Source organism: Salmo salar, chromosome ssa01, assembly GCF_905237065.1.
Source record: "Salmo salar chromosome ssa01, Ssal_v3.1, whole genome shotgun sequence".
In the NCBI taxonomy this organism is placed as follows: domain Eukaryota; kingdom Metazoa; phylum Chordata; class Actinopteri; order Salmoniformes; family Salmonidae; genus Salmo; species Salmo salar.
The window spans coordinates 8,770,444-8,792,178 of record NC_059442.1 but is presented as its reverse complement, the minus strand read 5'-3'; the positions used below and the strand labels follow the sequence as shown (position 1 = coordinate 8,792,178).

The 21,735-nt window shown below is 42.7% G+C and overlaps 2 protein-coding genes across 8 annotated transcripts in view; both read right to left on the bottom strand.

Annotated features, from left to right (window-relative positions):
* Positions 1-10,088, bottom strand: part of wdr35 (WD repeat domain 35) — a 61,549-nt gene extending 51,461 nt beyond the window's left edge. For both annotated transcript variants that reach the window (XM_014205269.2, XM_014205357.2), the window contains exons 1-7: positions 9,742-10,088; positions 9,249-9,366; positions 7,958-8,029; positions 7,787-7,879; positions 6,458-6,586; positions 6,031-6,164; positions 5,692-5,857 (exon numbers count right to left, since the gene is read on the bottom strand). In XM_014205269.2, coding sequence (XP_014060744.1) covers positions 5,692-5,857; positions 6,031-6,164; positions 6,458-6,586; positions 7,787-7,879; positions 7,958-8,029; positions 9,249-9,366; positions 9,742-9,765 — 736 coding nt within the window. In that variant the 5' untranslated portion in view covers positions 9,766-10,088. The remainder of the gene's footprint in view (positions 1-5,691; positions 5,858-6,030; positions 6,165-6,457; positions 6,587-7,786; positions 7,880-7,957; positions 8,030-9,248; positions 9,367-9,741) is intronic.
* Positions 10,089-10,773: 685 nt separating this feature from the next.
* LOC106607662 (matrilin-3) lies at positions 10,774-19,907 on the bottom strand. 6 transcript variants are annotated; one of them, XM_045712927.1, is made up of 7 exons: positions 19,481-19,907; positions 15,883-16,452; positions 14,874-14,996; positions 14,434-14,444; positions 14,340-14,391; positions 11,586-11,699; positions 10,774-11,377 (listed from the first exon to the last, which is right to left on the bottom strand). In XM_045712927.1, the coding sequence occupies exons 1-7, from the start codon at positions 19,734-19,736 to the stop codon at positions 11,331-11,333; spliced, it is 1,173 nt and encodes a 390-aa protein (XP_045568883.1). In that variant the 5' UTR covers positions 19,737-19,907; the 3' UTR covers positions 10,774-11,330. The 6 variants fall into 6 exon arrangements, with proteins under 6 accessions (XP_045568883.1, XP_045568889.1, XP_014060457.2 ...); XM_045712933.1 differs by having other exon boundaries at positions 14,434-14,441; XM_014204982.2 differs by having other exon boundaries at positions 14,340-14,441; positions 19,481-19,904.
* Positions 19,908-21,735: the final 1,828 nt, after the last annotated feature.

Here is a 21,735-nt window from a genome sequence, read left to right as displayed (position 1 = left end):
CCATTTCTAATTCCCCATTCCACCTCCTCCCCATTCCCCTTTCTAACTCCCCATTCCACCCCCTACTCATTCCCCTTTCTAACTCCCCATTCCACACCTCCCCATTCCCCATTCTAACTCCCCATTCCCCTTTCTAATTCCCCATTCCACCTCCTCCCCATTCCCCTTTCTAACTCCCCATTCCACCCCCTCCCCATTCCCCTTTCTAACTCCCCATTCCACCTCCTCCCCATTCCCCTTTCTAATTCCCCATTCCACCTCCTCCCCATTCCCCTTTCTAACTCCCCATTCCACCCCCTCCCCATTCCCCTTTCTAACTCCCCATTCCACCTCCTCCCCATTCCCCATTTCTAACTCCCCATTCCACCCCCTCCCCATTCCCCTTTCTAACTCCCCATTCCACCTCCTCCCCATTCCCCTTTCTAACTCCCCATTCCACCCCCTACTCATTCCCCTTTCTAACTCCCCATTCCCCTTTCTAACTCCCCATTCCACCTCCTCCCCATTCCCCATTTCTAACTCCCCATTCCAACCCCTCCCCTCCCCATTTCTAACTCCCCATTCCACCCCTCCCCATTCCCCTTTCTAACTCCCCATTCCACCCCCTCCCCATTTCTAACTCCCCATTCCACTCTCTCCCCATCCCCCTTTCTAACTCCCCATTCCACTCCCTCCCCATTTCTAACTCCCCATTCCACCCCTCCCCATTCCCCATTCTAACTCCCCATTCCAACCCCTCCCCCTCCCCATTTCTAACTCCCCATTCCACCCCCCCCCTCCCCATTTCTAACTCCCCATTCCACCCCCTCCCCATTCCCCTTTCTAACTCCCCATTCCACCCCCTCCCCATTCCCCTTTCTAACTCCCCATTCCACCCCATCTTTTCAGCCTCCTGAGGGGGAAGAGGCATTGTCGTGCCTTCTTCACGACTGTGTTGGTGTGTGTAGACCATGCTAATTCCTTAATGATGTGGAACTTAAAGTTCTCAAACCGCTCTACTGCGGCGTTGTCGATTGGGGCGTGCTCGGCCCTCCATTTACTGTAGTCCACGATCAGCTCCTTTGTCTTGCTGACGTTGAGGGAGAGGTTGTTGTCCTGGCACCACAATGCCATGTACCACTGACCTCCTCCCTATTGGCTGTCTCATCGTCGTCGGGGATCAGGTCTACCTGATCGTACATATTCGCTTATACATGCAGGCAAGGGTGATCAGGGAGTAAAGGAGGGGACTAAGCACACACCCCTAAGGGGCCCCCGTGTTGCGGGTCAGCGTGGCGGATGTGTTGCTGCTTGCCCTCACCACCTGGGGGCGGCCCATCAGGAAGTCCAGGATCCAGTTGCAGAAGTAGGTATTTGGTCCCAGGGTCCTGAGCTTAGTGATAAACTTGGAGGGAACTATGGTGTTGAACGCTGAGCTGTAGTCAATGAACAGCATTCTCACATAGATGTTCCTCTTATCAAGGTGGGAGAAGGCAGTGTGGAGCGTTGGGGCGTTAAGCGAATTGGAGTGGATCCAGGGTGTCTAGGATGATGGTGTTGATGTGAGCCATGACCAGCCTTTCAAAGCATTTCATGGCTACAGATGTGAGTACTACGGGGCGATTTAGACAGGTTACCTTGGCGTTCTTGGGCACAGAGACTATGGTGGTCTGCTTAAAACATGTAGGTGTTATAGACTGGGTCAGGGAGAGATTGAAAATGTCAGTGAAGACACTTCCCAGCTGGTCAGAACATGCTCAGAGTACGCGTCCTGGTAATCCATCTGGCCCTGCGGCTTTCTGAATGTTAACCTGTTTAAACGTCTTGCTCACATCGGCTATGGAGAGCGAGATCACACAGCTGTCCGGAACAACTGGTGCTTTCATGCATGGTTCAGTGTTGCTTGCCTTGATGTGAGCATAGAAGGTATTTAGCTTGTCTGGTAGGCTCGTGTCACTGGGCAGCTCATGGCAGGGTTTTCCTTTGTAATCCATGATAGTTTGCAAGCCCTGCCACATCTGACGAGCATCAGAGCCGGTGTAGTAGTACTCCATCTTAGTCCTGTATTGACACTTTTCCTGTTTGATGATTTGTCGGAGGTCGCAGCGAGATTTTTTTATAAGTGCCCGCATTATTGTCCCGCTCCTTGATAGCGACAGCCTTTAACTCAGTTTGGATGTTGCATGTAATCCACGGCTTCTGATTGGGATATGTACGTGCAGTCACTGTGAGGACAACGTCATCAATTCACTTATTAATGAAGCCGGTGACTGATTCATCCCGGAACATATTCCAGTCTGTGCTGGCGAAACAGTCCTACCAGTCACTCAGATTTTTTTACCAGCCAAAATATTTTTGGGGATGCAAAAATTACACCAACAAACTACAAAGAAACAGATGAGCATGCTTTGTAATGTTTCTAAAACAATACATGTATTACTACTAGTAAGAAGTAACTAATGTGGTATATTGAATGATGACATTTTTATTACCAAAAATATCACAGATGAGACAAAAAATGTCACCTGCCCCTTTAATAAGGGCGGGAGGTTACCGTGGTAGCGTGTCTCAAGTCATGTTTGTGCCTATGAGATTGAGTCTGACTAGTAGAAGCGTGGTCTTCTCTTCCCTAGCAGTTGAAACTTAAACATAGAAAAACAACCTAGCTTGTATCAATGTAAATTGCCAAGAAACACAAGGACAAAGTCTCTTTTCAGTAGACTTTAGTTTCAAGTAAATTAGACCAACTTCTATGCCTGCTCTTCTAAAAATGTTTCTTTCACTCAGCTCTTCACGTGCGCAAAAAACCCAGCCAGGCAGTGTTGCAGCACGAGGTGAAATAGGCTATATAGGACTCATAGTTCTTTGACTTTGTGTGATTAATTTATCAGCTTTGAAACAAAACAGCTACCACATATGCTGAGCACAAATTAGCTGCTTTTCCTTCTCTCTGAGGTCCAACTCATCCCAAACCATCTAAATTGGGTTGAGGTCACGTGATTTTGGAGGCCAGGTTATCTGATGCAGCACTCAATCACTCTCCATCTTGGTCAAATAGCCCTTACACTGCCTGGAGGTGTGTAGGGTCATTGTCCTGTTGAAAAACAAATCATAGTCCCACTAAGTGCAAACCAGATGGGATGGTGTATCGCTGCTTTACTGGTCACACCTCCTCCTCCATGCTTCACTGTGGAAACCACACATGTGGAGATCATCCATTCACCTACTCTGCATCTCACAAAGACATGGCGGTTGGAACCGAAAATCTCAAAATTTGGACTCATCAGACCAAAGGACAGATTTCCACCGGTCTAATGTCAATTGCTCGTGTTTCTTGGCCGAAGCGAGGCTCTTCTTCTTATTGGTGTCCTTTAGTAGTGGTTTCTTTGCAGCAATTCGACCATGAAGGCCTGATTCATGCAGACTACACTGAACAGTTGATGTTGAGATATGTCTGTTACTTGTACCCACAAAACACCAGTCTCAACGTCAATAGTGAAGAGGTGACTAGGCAAAGTTCAGTGTCTGTGTTCTTTTGCCCATCTTAATCTTTTCTTTTTATTGGCCAGTCTGAGATATGGCTTTTTCTTTTTTTCTTCCGGAGTCACCTCTTCACTGTTGACGTTGAGACTGGTGTTTTGTGGGTACAATTTAATGAAGCTGCCAGATGAGGACTAGTGAGGCGTCTGTTTCTCAAACTAGACACTCTAATGTACTTGTCCTCTTGTTCATTTGTGCACCGGGGCCTCCCACTCCTCTTTCTATTCTGGTTAGAGCCAGTTTGCGCTGTTCTTTGAAGGGAGCACTGGTTGGGCCGACCAACCAGTGCTCCCGCACATTGGCTAACCGGGTTATCTGCATTGTGTCCCACCCACCACCCGCCAACCCCTTTTACGCTACTGCTACTCTCTGTTCATCATATATGCATAGTCACTTTAACCATATCTACATGTACATACTACCTCAATCAGCCTGACTAACCGGTGTCTGTATGTAGCCTCGCTACCTTTATAGCCTCGCAACTGTATATAGCCTGTCTACTGTATATAGCCTCTCTACTGTATATAGCCTGTCTTTTACTGTTGTTTTATTTCTTTACTTACCTATTGTTCACCTAATACCTTTTTTGCACTATTGGTTAGAGCCTGTAAGTAAGCATTTCACTGTAAGGTCTACACCTGTTGTATTCGGCGTACGTGACAAATAAACTTTGATTTGATTTAGTACACAGCGTTGTACGAGATCTTCAGTTTCTTGGCAATTTCTCGCATGGAATAGCCTTCATTTCTCAGAACAAGAATAGACTGACGAGTTTCAGAAGAAAGTTCTTTGTTTCTCGCCATTTTGAGCCTGTAATCGAACCCACAAATGCTGATGCTCCAGATACTCAACTAGTCTAAAGAAGGCCAGTTTTATTGCTTCCTTAATCAGAACAGTTTTCAGCTGAGCTAACATAATTGCAAAAGGGTTTTCTAATGATCAATTAGCCTTTTAAAATGATAAACTTGGATTAGCTAACACAACGTGCCTTTGGAACACAGGAGTGATGGTTGCTGTTAATGGGGCTCTGTACGCCTACGTAGATATTCCATAAAACATCTGCCATTTCCAGCTACAATAGTCATTTACAACATTAACCATATCTACACTGTATTTCTGATGAATTTGATGTTATCGTTAATGGACAAAAAATGACCTTTTCTTTCAAAAACAAGGACATATCTAAGTGACCCCAAACTTTTGAATGGCAGTGTATACACACACACACACACACACACACACACACACACACACACACACACACACACACACACACACACACACACACACACACACACACACACACACACACACACACACACAGCCTTATTCTAAAATGGATTAAATATAACATTTTCCTCATTAATCAACACACAATACCCCATAATGACAAAGGGTAAAACAGTTTTTTTGAACATTTTGCAAATGTATTAAAAATAAAAACTGAAACACCTTATTTACCTAAGTATTCAGACCCTGTGCTATGAGACTTGAAATTGAGCTCAGGTGCATCCTGTTTCCAGTGATCATCCTTGAGATGTTCCCACAACTTGATTGCAAAATTCAACTGATTGGACATGATTTGGCAAGGCACACACCTGTCTATATAAGGTCCAACAGTTGACAGTGCATGTCAGAGCAAAAACCAAGCCATGAGGTCGAAGGAATTGTCCGTAGAGCTCCGAGACAGGATTGTGTCGAGGCACAGAGCTGGGGAAGGGTACCAAAACATTTCTGCAGCATTGAAAGTCCCCAAGAACACAGTGGCCTCCATCATTCTTAAATGGAAGAAGTTTGGAACCAACAAGACTCTTCCTAGAGCTGGCCGACCGGCCAAAAAGTGCAATCAGGGGAGAAGGGCCCTGGTCAGGGAGGAGACCAAGAACCCAATGGTCACTCAGACAGAGCTCCAGAGTTCCTCTGTGGAGATGGGTGAACTTTCCAGAAGGACAACCATCTCTGCAGCACTCAGGTCTTTATGGTAGAGTGGCCAGACGGAAGCTTATACAGCTTATACATACAATATACATTTTATGGACACAATCTATTTTACAATAGTTCTACTTTGTCCTTCCTCAACCATCTTTTTCTGATGTCCATCCAGTTTGATTTCTATTTGCAATATATTTTTAACTGTGCTGTTTCACATAAGTTCTGAACCAATTCACTCACTTTCATCACTCTCGTATCGCATGACCTGACACCGTCCGTTATCGAAGCAGATGGCCAGGCAGGGGCAGTCTGGCTCCACGTAGCCCTCTGACCCTGCGTACCAGTGGATCCCTGCGATACTGATGGCTCCAGTCACGTTATGCAGACAACTGACCGTCATCTTCATCTGCAACATAATGATTATCTCTAAGTCTCCTAGAACTAAGTTATCCACTCTTCAGAAGTTGCATTAAACACTCTAAAACAATTGAAACGTGCACCTTTACTAAGTGTACAAAAAGCGCTATCCATCGTTACTTTTGGGGTGTTGCTATCTTTTTCAAAGGCTACCAGACTTACAATGAAGTTTCCCTGATTGTCGTAGATGTGGATTTCCCCATTGGCCATCCCAAAAAGGAGGATCTTGCTATCTGGTGACCAGGCCACGTGAGCGAGCTGAATTCCCTTGAGCTCTTTCCCCCAGATTCGGTTACCTAAAAAGACAAAACCCATCCATTATAAAACAACCATGTGCCATATTCGTCATGATGCTTTTCTCATTACCATTATACTTTCCAATGGGTGTGAGAAATCAATAGCAATGCAATGACAACTTGTTCTAACTGTTAAAACTGAAATAACCCGATGGACCCAGTGTATGAATTAGAAAAACAATTCTTAGGTCATCCTCTTTTGGAACTGTTTCTTAGCCCAAGACTAGGCTTAATCTGTTTGGGAAAACGAACCATACTGTCCAGACAGACGTGTTAAAGAGAGGAGCACTTACCATCTACAGATCCAACAATGACTGCCCCGTCCTCGTAAACAATACAAATCTTCTGGCCGTCTGCATTCCAACTCATGCTCCTCACCACGGACTTGTTCCTGTTGTTAATCATCTCCTCGTACCAGCAGCCTATTCACACCATATCATTATAATCATCACCTATTCACACACCATATCATTATAATCATCACCTATTCACACACCATATCATTATAATCATCACCTATTCACACACCATATCATTATAATCATCACCTATTCACACCATATCATTATAATCATCACCTATTCACACACCATATCATTATAATCATCACCTATTCACACACCATATCATTATAATCATCACCTATTCACACACCATATCATTATAATCATCAAATAGTCCCACCAGCCTATTCACACCATATCATTCTAATCATCACCTATTCACACACCATATCATTATAATCATCACCTATTCACACACCATATCATTCTAATCATCACCTATTCACACACCATATCATTATAATCATCACCTATTCACACACCATATCATTATAATCATCACCTATTCACACACCATATCATTATAATCATCACCTATTCACACACCATATCATTATAATCATCACCTATTCACACACCATATCATTATAATCATCACCTATTCACACACCATATCATTATAATCATCAAATAGTCCCACCAGCCTATTCACATATCATATCATTATAATCATCACCTAGTCACACACCATATCATTATAATCATCACCTATTCACACACCATATCATTATAATCATCACCTATTCACACACCATATCATTATAATCATCACCTATTCACACACCATATCATTATAATCATCACCTATTCACACACCATATCATTATAATCATCAAATAGTCCCACCAGCCTATTCACATATCATATCATTATAATCATCACCTAGTCACACACCATATCATTATAATCATCACCTAGTCACACACCATATCATTATAATCATCACCTATTCACACACCATATCATTATAATCATCAAATAGTCCCACCAGCCTATTCACATATCATATCATTATAATCATCACCTAGTCACACACCATATCATTATAATCATCACCTAGTCACACACCATATCATTATGTCATACAATAAATAGTCAACAGAAATGGACAACACTGAGACGGCTTCAAGATGGCTGAAGTGTTTCTCTGACTTGACATATCCTTCAAGTGTAATACACCTACAGTCTTTCTGACCACAGGCATCCTGATGGATCTTGCGTTTGACCAACCCCCCCATACATTAGTATCAGTACATGTGACTATACAGTGTAGCCTACCTTTGTAGAGCATCCACACAATAATGAGACCATTCTGGTCACTCGTGGTGAGCTTCTGGTACTGCTCATTCCACGTCACAACCTGGACTGCACCTGTGTCATACCAAACAACAAACAGAGTTCAGAGGTCCCACTGGCTCCCAGAAAGAGGCATAATAGCGCTTTACTTACCACTGTGGCCTTCAAGTGTCTGATTCATTGACAAATTGCTGGGTGCTGCAAGTCCTTTGAGTTTGGCATCGTCTGTTGAAAGTTCACAGCCCCAAAGAGAACAAGAGTGACAACACTATTGTTTAGGCTACTTACATATATAGGACACTCCAAATTCCTTTATAGGATACTAGTACAGTAATTCCTAACACTAAGTAATTATTCCCTAAGTGTTTCTTCTTCTCTGGATACAAAAGGTGCACATTTTTGCATGATTTGAAATGCTCAAGCCTAAACCAAGCCAATCTCGTCCATATATTTATATATCCCGTCCATATATTTAGATATTCTTAATTCCATTCCTTTACTTAGATTTGTGTGCATTACGTATTTGTCGTGAAATTGTTAGATATTACTTGTTAGATATTACTGCACTATCGGAACTAGAAGCACAAGCATTTCGCTACACCCACAATAACATCTGCTAAACATGTGTATGTGACCAATAACATTTGATTTGATTATCTAGCCTATAGTGAGTTAAATAAGCCTGTCAACATCACAAGCTTCTTGAATCATACCATAGCTCTAAAGTAGCCTAATACAGAGATGCCCACGCAAATTGGTTCCTGACACCATTATGCTGCACTTCCACCTAAGACTTACCCCACACCAGTGTTTTATGTTAATGTAGGCTCTAGTGTAATTGTGTTTCCATTGGGAGTGTGACACTAAAGACTTGGGGTGAGCAGAATCAACAACCTCTGCATCATCAAGACAGTTGCTTTGTGACATGGTGTTACACAGTTAGCCGTTGTTCTGTAAATGCCAGCTGAAAAGTACCGGTGGCCAGGCTTTAGCCCCAAGTCAGAGCAAGTCCGCCGGGGCCATGGTCCCGTGAGACATGCGTGCCAATGGAAACAGGAAAGTCTGAGCCCTTTAGGTAACACACTGGGGTAAAGCTCAGAAAGAAACTCACCATCCTACTTTCTAATTGACATAATACTGCTGGCAGAATATGTCTACTGTTGCCAAGCTGATTTTGGTTTTAAACTGTTTTTCACATACAATTAGCTACTCTAGCTCTGTTTCACAAACATTTGGAATCTGGGAGGCAGGTAGCATCACGGTAAAGAGCATTGAGCCACTAAACCTAATTGCTCCTGTAAATCACTCTGGATAAAAGTGTCTGCTAAATAACTAAAATGAATCTGAATCAAATGGGTTTGGAAACATTACATAACATAGCTCAGATGGTACTCTCAGCAAATCTCAATTTATAGAGGTAACTTGTGTTGGAAAGCCAGTTCACCTGTCTGTGTCTCCAGCTTCAGGACTTTGAGAAGACCCTCATCCCCTCCACAGGCTATAAAGCCTTGGTCTTTGTTCCATGACACACACTTCAGCCGTATGTTGTTGGGGATGGCAATCTGAGAGGGGAAGAGGATTGTGCATTTATATCAAATTGATTATAACTGGTTGTTACTGTTGTAGGCAAAAGGGACATTGATTGTATTGCTTATGCCAACAGGCTCTGAAAAATGTGCCTGCTATCCCAGGTAGTAACATGCACAGTATGACTAACGTTAGTTTGCAGGTCTCATACCAAGCTACCTAGCAATAAATGGCTGGCTCAAGCATGCAAGAGTCTGTGTGCATGATGGTGATGAATACAATATTAGCCTAATCATAATGGCATGTTGATGCGGCTCTCGTCTTGATAGGCAACAAGTGAGACGTATGGAAGCTTCACGCGTATCAACAAAACTATCTGACAGCTAAATGTCACCGAAATGGATGCCTACCTTCTTACTGAGATAAATAAACATCGTTGCTGGCAAGTGACCCAACACACGTTCACTAGAATTTGCTTGCTAAAGCTAACGTTAGCCAGCTAGCGATGTTAGAGAGCGAACGCTAGCAATTTGCTAGCTAGGTTATGGAAATAACGTTAGCTAGCTGGAGATTCAGTCACCGTTGTCAAACAGTTTACAAGCAAACTATTGTAGAATATAGCTAGCAAACTCCGCGCAAGATACATTCATAGGTGAAAATTTATTTCTTCTCATAACTATGGGTTTCCTTCATAAACTAAATTCACAAGCCAGTTTTTTTTTACAGCACTTCGACGTTGCTTTCATCGGTATCCCTGGTAACCACACACCGGAAAGCTCTTTGTTGAGGCTTCCGCTCTCAACATTGTGGTAATTGTAGTCCATCATTATTTATATCTGTGTTGTGTTGTAGTCCTTTTTCGTTGCACTCCCTTCTGCATGTTTGTCTCTTTATTCCAAATGTATTATCTCCATGCACTGTTCACATTTGTGTATGTCAACACTTCTCAAATGGGAAATGCCAGAGCCATGTATTAGAATATCTACAGTATGGCTCAGTCTGGGAAATGTTTGGCATCATTATGTGCCTACTTTTTATCATCCAGCTAGTCTGTAAAATTCTTTGGTCATGTATGGTTCTCAGTTGGTAGGTCATGGTGCTTGCAACACCAGGTTTGAGGGTTTGATTCACACGATCACCCATACATGAAAATGTAGTTACAACTGTATTCACTTTGGATGTAAGTATGCAAATATGACCTCTAAAGTTGCTTTGGATAAAAGTGTCTACGAAATGGCATATATGAACTTGACAATCCCTTTTCAGTCTCTCCTTTTTTAGGGTGGTTAATTATTCTCGATACAAATTGTTTAGTAGCTGGTGGACTTGGAGACAGCCAGCAAAGGTATTTGTTATGTTTTTTTACATTGTGCTTGACGTATATACAATACATGAATGTAGCACTTTAATCTTTATGACCAAAAATATGGACAGAAACAATGTTAATATGAGATTTGTTCAAAATATGTATTTAATGTGTACATTTGTACAAATATCCAAAATGGAACACTAGAAAATAGAACAATAGAACACCATATATTGACAGAAATTACATTTCGTGAGTCTTGTCTCATTTATCTTGCACCACAATAAGGAAGCAAATCACTTGTCAGTGATGGAGCCTGTATTGCTTCCTCTTTATTATAGGTGATGTGGTGGACGATGGAATGTTGTTAAACTGGAAAGGTGCCACCATGGGGAGACAAATATTGTGCAAAAAAAAAGTCAACTTTGGTCTTTGTTCCTAGCTTTAAAAAATGAAATGGGGACATCTGTTGTGAGCAAATGGAACATTATTGGTCATGTCATTCAATGATAAATACATTGTTTTAGATCTAAAAACACATATATTGAAGGAGGGTATACAGTACGATAACTCCAAAATGGACTGTTGTCAATAATGACGGTCGCTAAAAGAGAAAAACTATACAGCCATTTTAGATTGAGGTTAACTGGGTGAACTCTGAATGGTCTCTATGCAGCATCCTCTTCTTCAGAATCAACGCCTGCCTCCAAACTGGGTCACTTTCCTCGAAAGGTCATCAAGTGGAAATAACAGTCAAGGAAATGACTTGTCTTCTTCAATACATATACTGAAGTGTAATAGAGAAGTGTAACAGTTCAAAGTAGACCAATATACACATGGCCATACAACATTGCAGCTGGTGGTAGTGGCTTTGAGATCTTGTGTAAAGCCCTATATAAATACCACTCTGACCCATTATAAAAACGACCGGTGTGGTTAAAAGGATATGTTTGTTGGTCAGCTGCTTTATGGTGGATTGCATCTTCATCTGGAACGCAATCTGAGCCTCACACATACAGGCGTCTTCACTCAGCTCATTCCCGCTCATCTCATTCGCGTCCTCTGAAAAAGACATCAATGGCAATAATGAATAAATGCTACATTTTTTATGAAAAACTTGACTTACTGCAGTTACCAATAAACAACTTATCGGTTAGCTTTTCCTGTATTATTTTGGTCGTCTAAATATGATAGGCTACTCAGAATTACGCACAGGAGGTTGGTTGAGTAGGATGGGCTCGTGGTAATGGCTGGAGCGGTATAGGTGGAATGGTCCCAAATGGTATCAAATACTGCAAACACATAGTTTCCATGTGTTTGATGCCATTCCATTCACTCCATTCCAGCATTTATTATGAGCTGTCCTCCCCTCAGCAGCCCCATGTTCTACACAGTAGCTAGAAACATAAAGTGTCACTTCTTCCACACCTAGGGATCTATTAAAATCATTTTCCATAGTGGTAACAAGGAAACTAATTGTAGTGTAGTTACAAATTGCACAATGCAACCAAATATTACAATTCCCTGTTACTATGAGGTTATTGGAGCAACGTAATGTAAAGTGTTACAACTAGTTGACTTAATGTAAAGTCAAAACTTCCAATACAGACAATGCACACAGTCAAGTGATGTCAAGTTAAAGATCAGGTAAAGCTGTTTTAGATCATTGAGGGGAAGTCAATGGTAAATCAATTGGGTTTTGCAAAAGGTTAACAATCACTTCAAAGCTTGAACCAAGGCAGAAGACCAGCCATTCATTCAAGCTTTAACCAAGGCAGTAGGCCAGCCATTAATCCAAGCTTTAACCAAGGCAGTAGGCCAGCCATTCATTCAAGCTTTAACCAAGGCAGTAGGCCAGCCATTCATTCAAGCTTTAACCAAGGCAGTAGGCCAGCCATTCATTCAAGCTTTAACCAAGGCAGTAGGCCAGCCATTCATTCAAGCTTTAACCAAGGCAGTAGGGCCAGCCATTCATTCAAGCTTTAACCAAGGCAGTAGGCCAGCCATTAATCCAAGCTTTAACCAAGGCAGTAGGCCAGCCATTCATTCAAGCTTTAACCAAGGCAGTAGGGCCAGCCATTAATCCAAGCTTTAACCAAGGCAGTAGGCCAGCCATTCATTCAAGCTTTAACCAAGGCAGTAGGCCAGCCATTCATTCAAGCTTTAACCAAGGCAGTAGGCCAGCCATTCATTCAAGCTTTAACCAAGGCAATAGGCCAGCCATTCATTCAAGCTTTTACCAAGGCAGTAGGGCCAGCCATTAATCTAAGCTTTAACCAAGGCAGTAGGCCAGCCATTCATTCAAGCTTTAACCAAGGCAGTAGGCCAGCCATTCATTCAAGCACTTGTTCATCATAACACAAACCCATCATGTGTACTTTGATTTTTCAAGGTCTCCCGTAGATGTGAAACAAACCACAGGTGACTGCATGCAATTTCAAATACCCGGGCATCAGTCCAACAAACGTATGAGGCCAAACACAAGTCAGTCGACCAGGCTCCTTTGGGTCCTTCTCCTGGATCTAGCTGTTGTTCCCCTAGCGGCTAGCTCATGCTGCACCTTCCCATGCTCATCCATTTCCTTCTTCCTTATAGTGGCAGAACTTGCTCTTTAAGGCGTGAGCTATGAAGTCCGCGGTGCTAAAGTTAGCCGAGTGAATGTAATGCTGGCTGTGGGGCTCAGAGGCTATCTCCAGGAGCTCGCTCTCCTCCGTTTTACCCACCACGTACATCTCCACACCTGAGGAAAGAGAGAAGGAAGACAGGACAGGACAAAGGTCACTCTTTTGACAAACTCAAAACTGTGATAGGGTGCATGATATACATGGGACTGGATGTTTAAGTATTACACAGCTATGGTAGGAGGAAACATGCATTCATATAATGAACTCAAAAAATGTACTTGATGAACCAAAAAAAAGTGAGTCATTTTAGAGTTTGGAGTTGTCATCTTACAACTTCAGATATGTTCAACTCAATAAAATGGTGTTACATTATACTGTTTAAGAAAAAGGTCTCTCACCCTGCTCTTTAAGGTTCCTGGCATGCTCCGAGATGTCGTTTTGCAACTGTCCATCCGTCAGCACGATGGCCACCCGGGGCACTTTGGCCTGGTGCCTTCTCCCTGTGTGAAGCTCCTGTCCAGCAGGTGGAGCAGGGCCAGAACGCTCATGGAGCCCATGTACTGAACACCTCTCACCGCCTTCTTCAAAGCCTTGGTGGTGGTTTAAGGTGAACTCGGTCCGGACTCAGCTAGTGTACTGGATCAGGCCAACCTGTACAGTGCCAGTGCCGACTCTTCACCAGCTCAAAGTTGTCCAGGCGGACGCTTTTGGAACCGTCGATAACCAATGCTAAATGAGCCACGCCGTCGCATCACAACAAACTCACCATGTATTAGCCGTATAAGGTGAAGAGGGGACAAAGCAATGTTAGCTAGCAAAAATGGCGTAAACGCATTGGATAGTGGCATGCACAGTGCTTGACTTTGGCAGGAACACACAGAGACTGAGTTCCGGGGACACCTTAAATGTTCCACATCATGAGTTCCTGCACCTCTTGTAGAATAAGAAATATAATAGTACCAGCAGCCAGAATGACTGTGGCATCTATTTCAGTCCACTTCAAGCACTGGGCATGCATACCATAACAGCAGCACTTTGGATTTCTAGCCTATGAATTCTGAAATAAAGGTGCACCAACCGTTGGAACCTGATCCATTTTGGTTCCGGTTCTGGTTCTGGTTTTGGTTTTGGTTCTGGTTTTGGTTTTGGTTCTGGTTTTGGTTTTGGTTTTGCAAAGAACCTGCTGCCAAGTGTAAACATAAGACAAAATCTTTCACATTAATATTGACTTTGCCCCTAAATACAAGGCTTGTTTTGTTACCCTCCCATTTCTGTATTACACAATAAATACAGTAAAAATGTCCCCTACACACAAAAATATTCCGGTAACACTTTATTTGAAGGCTACCTACATAAAGACTTCATAATACATTCATAACTCATACATAACATAACACCTTCATAAGCAGTACGTGAGCATTTCATAAATACTTATGTCAACAATCGTTGAAATCTGCAGTATAAGTATCACAAAAATCAACCTGTGGTTGTTGGGAAATGCTTGCTTATATATGGGTTATTCATGGGTTATGAATGTGTTATGAAGTCCTTATGTAGGTACCTATCGAGCAAAGTGCTACCCACATTCCCGATAGAGGCTTGTGGTCCTTACGTGAGCATGTTTTCTTGTCTGCATTCAGTGTATAGCCTTCTCGACACTTGCAGCCGTACGAGTTGTTGTTGTTGTTGACACATATGTGGTCGCAGTCGTGTCCCAGGGCACAGGCGTCCACACCTGTAAACAAACATCCTCACAGCTGATTGGTTTAGTCTGACAACATCATCACCTTGAACAGGATTAATCAGGTTAGAATTAATTCAGGTAAATTATGAATTACTTTCCAATTGGTCAATTGAGGGTTATCATATGGAATCCCAAAATTTTTTATCACTGTTTCACATTAAATGTTGAAAGAATTATTACTATTAGTCAATGTTTTTTGGGTACAGGTGCACATCACCAGTCCTCGAGAGCCGCATCTGCTGGTTTCCATTCTTGATTTTTAAACAAAAGCTAGTTTAGACCTGGGAATCCAACAACTAGTTTAGACCTGGGTCGCGTGTGGCTCAGTTGGTAGAGCATGGTGTTTGCAACGCCAGCGTTCGATTCCCATGGGGGACCGGTACAAAAAAACTTAAAAAATGTATGAAATGTGTGCATTCACTACCGTAAGTGGCTCTGGATAAGAGCGTCTGCTAAATGACTAAAATGTAATGTAAATTAATCCTACAACTAGTTTAGACCTGGAATCCAACAACTAGTTTAGACCTGGGAATCGAACAACTAGTTTAGACCTGGGAATCCAACAGCTAGTTTAGAACTGAACTGGGAATCCAACAACTAGTTTAGAACTGAACTGGGAATCCAACAGCTAGTTTAGAACTGAACTGGGAATCCAACAGCTAGTTTAGAACTGAACTGGGAATCCAACAGCTAGTTTAGAACTGGGAAACCAGGTATGTTTCCTGGGTGGTCAGTAACATCAGTAGGTGTCAAGGACTGAAAGAAACTAAAAACCAGCAGGACTGAGGCTCTTATTCAATTGTGCCCCGCTATTATAGGAGGACTTGCAAACATGACTTCTCTCATCTAAGCCTTAGCACTAGTCTCATTCTCTTACCGCACAGGGTCTCCCTGAACTTGGACGTGAGCTTCTCGATGACGCCGTAGGTCTCCACGTAGAACACGTGTTCGTCCAATGGCAGACTGGCCATGAGACGCAGGGACTTCATGTCCGCCCTGTCCACCCCGACTGCGTAGATCTCGATGCCTGCCGCCCTCGCCGCGGCGGCAACCTCCTCCACCGTGTCCTGGGGCCGCCCGTCCGTCACGATGATGGCCACCTTGGCGATGTTCTTGTTGGTTAGCCGGGCGCCCGATCCCTCGGTGAAGGTCTCCTCCATGGCCGTCTTGATGGCTAGCCCCGTCATGGTGCCAGCCGCTAAGGATTCGATGCGCGCCAACGCTGCTTTCAGACCCGGCTTGTCGAAGTGCGTCTTGAGCAGGAACTCAATCTTCACTGTGCTGGCGTAGTTGACAACGGCCACACGTGTGGCGTCTGCACCAATCTCGAGGGTGTCGACCATGTCAGCCAAGAAGATTTTGACCTTCTCAAATTCTTGGGGGCGTACGCTACGGGAGCTGTCGATGATGAACACCAGATCTAGGGGGCGGCTTTTGCAGTGGGTTTCTGCGAGGGAAAAGAACGTGACATAGGTTTTTACCACAGAGGGTGAAATGGTTTGGCTCTACACACTTTGACAGGGTACTGCTAGCCAGAGTTCCTCTGTCATATACACTGAGTGTACAAAACATTAGGAACAACTTCCTAATATTGAGTTGCACCACATTTTGCCCTCAAAACAGGCTCAATTCATCAGGGTATGGACTCTACAAGGTGTTGAAAGTGTTCTACAGAGATGCTGGCCCATGTTGACTCCAATGCTTCCCACAGTTGTGTCAAGTTGGCTGGATGTCCGTTGTGTGGTGGGCCATTCTTGATACACACTGGAAACTTTTGAGCATGGAAGAACCCAGCATTGTTGCAGTTCTTGACACACTCAAACCGGTGCGCCTGGCACCTACTACCATACCCTGTTCAAAGGCACTTAAATATTTTGTCTTGCCCATTCACCCTCTCAATGGCACACATACACAATCCATATCTCAATAGTCTCAAGGCTTCATCTACACTGATTGAAGTGGGTTTAACAAGTGACATCAATAACGATTTATAGCTTTCACCTGGATTCACCTGGTCAGTCTATGTCATGTAAAGAGCAGGTGTTCCTAATGTTTTGTACATTCAGTATATATCAAACACATTCAGGTTTCACATTCAGGCCTGGAGTTGCTTAATAAGGTTTTAGCAAGTCACCTTGACATGTGCTACTATTTAAAAAAAGATTGGATGGGAGAGTTAGTTTTTAAGCGTGCAATCGTGCATGCTTCTTTACACACAGCAATGATATGCTACAAAATAAAGCAGTAAAAATAAAAGTCTAAAGGAATCTGAAGTAATAAAGGAATCTGAAGTAAAGTGGATTAGGATTGGATACGAGATTAAACAAAGCTTTGTTTCTGACCTTTTCTGAGGGAAGTAAACATGGTAACTTGGGTCGGCAGATAGCCTAGCGGTTACAGCATTGAGCCAGTAACCGAAAGGTTGCAGGTTTGAATCCCCGAGCTGACAAAGTAAAAAAAAAATTGAAATCTGTCTTTCTATTGTTCCCCAGGTAGGTTGTCATTGTAAATAAAAATGTGTTCTTAACTGACTTACCTAGCTAAATAAAGGTTAAATTTCAACTTGGAAATCAGTTCAATTCATCCAATGTAGTATAGTAAGCACATGTTTATCCTATTTCTCTCAAGATTCACCTGCAGAGGAAATAAATAAAAAAAATAGTGACTTTTATCACAGCACCTGCTCAATCATTGAACAAGATAAGAGATTGGAAAAAGAAAGGGGCACCAACAGAAGGGAGGGGTGGGGGTGTCCGATTTCTTCCCAGCAATCAATCAGTCCTTGAGAGGTTCATTTAAAAATGACTTTTTTTTTCTTCTTATACCTGTGACAGCACTGATGATGGGCGTGTGGGTGCAGGTCGAAGGGGTGGTGCAGTGAGCTGGAGGTACATGACTGGTGGCCATTATCCTGTGTGGCTGCTGGTACTAGTGATTATTGCCATGTGCTTTGGGGCCACCAGGAGGGAGGAAGATGCAGGTTATTGTTTTTGGTTGCCTCCAGCGCCTATGGCTTACATGGTGATGACGTGAAGTACAAAATAAACGCGTATAGCCTTAAGCATCAGTAAGAGGCTGTCTACTAGCCTTAAGAACCGGTCCTGTCTGCTAGCCTTAAGAACCGGTCCTGTCTACTAGCCTTAAGAACCGGTCCTGTCTGCTAGCCTTAAGAACCGGTCCTGTCTGCTAGCCTTAAGAACCGGTTCTGTCTGCTAGCCTTAAGAACCGGTCCTGTCTGCTAGCCTTAAGAACCGGTCCTGTCTGCTAGCCTTAAGAACCGGTCCTGTCTGCTAGCCTTAAGAACCGGTCCTGTCTGCTAGCCTTAAGAACCGGTCCTGTCTGCTAGCCTTAAGAACCGGTCCTGTCTGCTAGCCTTAAGAACCGGTCCTGTCTGCTAGCCTTAAGAATCGGTTCTGTCTGCTAGCCTTAAGAACCGGTCCTGTCTGCTAGCCTTAAGAACCGGTCCTGTCTGCTAGCCTTAAGAACCGGTCCTGTCTGCTAGCCTTAAGAACCGGTCCTGTCTGCTAGCCTTAAGAACCGGTCCTGTCTGCTAGCCTTAAGAACCGGTCCTGTCTGCTAGCCTTAAGAACCGGTCCTGTCTGCTAGCCTTAAGAACCGGTCCTGTCTGCTAGCCTTAAGAACCGGTCCTGTCTGCTAGCCTTAAGAACCGGTCCTGTCTACTAGCCTTAAGAACCGGTCCTGTCTGCTAGCCTTAAGAACCCGGTCCTGTCTGCTAGCCTTAAGAACCGGTCCTGTCTGCTAGCCTTAAGAACCGGTCCTGTCTGCTAGCCTTAAGAACCGGTCCTGTCTGCTAGCCTTAAGAACCGGTCCTGTCTGCTAGCCTTAAGAACCGGTCCTGTCTGCTAGCCTTAAGAACCGGTCCTGTCTGCTACCAATTGAGTATAGATGCAAAAAAAGCTGATGAAAAATAAAAAATAAAGATGAAAAATAAAATGTCTAGAGTAGTAACCGACATCATACAGTATCTTGTTTTCCATTTCTGACAATGTAACGTTAATGGGTTCTGAACTTTTAACTTTGAAATATAACAGCCGGAAGGTTTAATTTAGCCCAAAGGACTGAGTAAGTTAGCCTACACATTGACAGTCCTTCCTTTGGTGTGCTATTTGGTAACATTTTCCTACAAATGAATTTCTAAATGTATGTTATTGTCTGACAAGATAAGAATGTATATTTACAGTATCAAATCATTTACAGAATTCTTTATTCTGTAATTCCAGACGACTGGCCAATACAGGATATTTGATTACATTCGAAACTTTAATGCACATCATACATGGACGTCAATGCCAAATTATCTCAAATTTAAATATACTATACTCTCAAATATAATTTAATATAAACAGCAATCTGCGCGGACTATTCCAAATATCGGCTACCGCTGTCTGCGCACTATAGACAGAAAGCATAGGCCTCTCTACAGAATAATGGACAATGCATGAAAATGAACCAACCTCCCAAATCAATAGTTGTTTGATTCTGAGATAACTGAGCTGGTTGCTGAACATTCCCAATATGTTGCTGACCTTGCTGAACACTCTGAAATGGTTGTTGCTGTTGGAAGCTCCGCTGAAACGTTTGCCGTGGCACGATAGGGCTGTCTGCCTGATGCTGCCGAGGATGGTATCCTCCATAAGGTCGGTATGTTGCTTGGACTTCCAGGGCAAGGAAGGAAATGCAAAAGACGAGTCCTCCGATTAACGATGTCATCCTGTGGCAGGCAGTTGGTTCTTTTAATAGGTCCGTATCAAGAGGCAATTCATAATACTAAACCACGAGTACAATAATTTGGTCTCTGGGGGCATATTTAAGCATCTCCGGCCGACACACGTGGGAGAAAGTTGTCCAATCGAAAATTAGACGTGGGAAGAAAAGATCACAGTTCGGTGTTGGTTCGGGTGCAGGTGTGTGACCTGCTTTACGCACCGTGGTACCGTGGCTTTACGCACCGTGGACTAGGCAAACGACGTGATGGGGTTGGAGAGGATGCAATTTTGTTTTCCATTGTTCATGCAAACTGCGACCCCGAGCGTCACATACAATCACATGCAAGCTTATTCGTGAGATCAGTTTTATTCTCAATTTGATATGCATAAATTATTTTTATTAGAACAAATAAAACTAAAACACATCTAGTATAGCTACAATTGATGTATAATAATATTCGTTTTTAGTATATTGCTCTTTCAGCTTTATTACAGGGTATTAAAACCGACAGTTGTAATTAAAAACTGAAATACTTTGCCGTTACAATAAAAAAAACTTTTATTTTTAAAACGCTATAAATGTATTTGCTGCCAGTTTTCGATTGTTAATGAATATTATTAGTGAAAATCATCGAACAAACTTGTTCACAAAAATAGAAGCTACTGGAATTTGGTTAAATTGGTAAAAAGATAAAGAGTAAAATCATTAGTTGGACATAACAAATGTATTCTGGCCAAAACTGTACCTCTGAAATGCTTGTGCTCATATTAAAACAACTGTATAATTTTACTTTGTTTATGGAAAATCCTGAACCAAATTCAAATAATCTTTCCATAATGCATATTATTATTTTAGCAGAAAGCAAGACGGTAGAGGTGTGCAGGGATGAGGATCGTAGGGAGGACAAAGTTACAAGGCTGCTCTTGAATTATTATTGAAATGTGTTGCGCTTTCTGGCACTGCCATAGCATCATCCACTGGCTGACTAGCTGGCTGCAACCTGGTCTCTGAGAATTTCATATTATTCTTTACTTAAATCTGAGAAACTCAATTTATTTTGTATGTTATGTTTCATATGGTATGTATTAATTTGTTGTTTTCCATCACCAATTTCTTATGATATGTTAATAATTATGATTCGTCTTATATGTGAAGAATTTGCAAAACATACAATATGTTACGAATTCTAGCTAGGTGGCTTATGTTAGCTAGCTGGCTAAGGGTTAGGGTTAAGATTAGGGTTAGCTAAAAGAGTTAGGTTTCAGCTAACATGCTAAGTAGTTGCAAAGTAGCTAAAAAGTAGTAAGTAGTTAAGAAGTTGATAATTAGCTATAATTGTCCGTGATGAGATTCGAACTCAGAAATGTTGGGTTGCTAATCAGCTGAAATGCTCAAATTGTCTGTGATGAGATTCAAACTCACAGCCTTTGGGTTGCTAGACATTCGCATTATACACCTACCCATCTACCCCAACCAACCACTCTTCTTTCATTTTTGCCTTAAGTAACCATCTGTCTTATGTAACCATACCAAACATAACATATCATATTCATTTGAGTGTCCCAGATATACATATACAATGTTATGTCAAGTCTATGAGACCAGGCTGCCCAAGTGGTCGCATTTGAGCCCTGCAGGTCTGATCTGTGTTCATACAGGGAGGAAGTGTATCAGTGGTGACACAATGTGGACCAACTGGTTCCTACACCACGACTCTCACACAGTGAGCCGAACAAGGGAGAAGGTGGGCAGAGCCAAGCACAAGGAAGTCAGATTCTATTGGCCTGTTTCAGCATGTATTTGCATATTTCCCTTATGGAATGGCTACTCTCTGAAGTTAACTCGGATTATCCTTTTTAACAACTTCATTTTTAGAAAGGTTGGCAATGAGTCAAATGTACCAAACTTGGTGTACTCAGTTGGAAACAGATGGAGGATGGAGACAGGAAAGAGAGCAGAGCTCAACACAGAGGGGACAAATAGATCACAACTGTAAAATTGT

What these genes read in the sequence shown, in the direction of transcription:
- LOC106607662 (XM_014204891.2), bottom strand. Translation starts at nt 19,736, where the DNA reads ATGACATCGTTAATCGGAGGACTCGTCTTTTGCATTTCCTTCCTTGCC. An exon ending in AGACAAGAAAACATGCTCAC is followed by an intron (nt 14,445 to 14,873) that starts GTAAGGACCACA and finishes TACACTTGGCAG; the next exon opens with CAGGTTCTTTGCAAAACCAA. An exon ending in AAAGCAGCTGACCAACAAAC is followed by an intron (nt 11,378 to 11,585) that starts ATATCCTTTTAA and finishes TGTTATTTCCAC; the next exon opens with TTGATGACCTTTCGAGGAAA.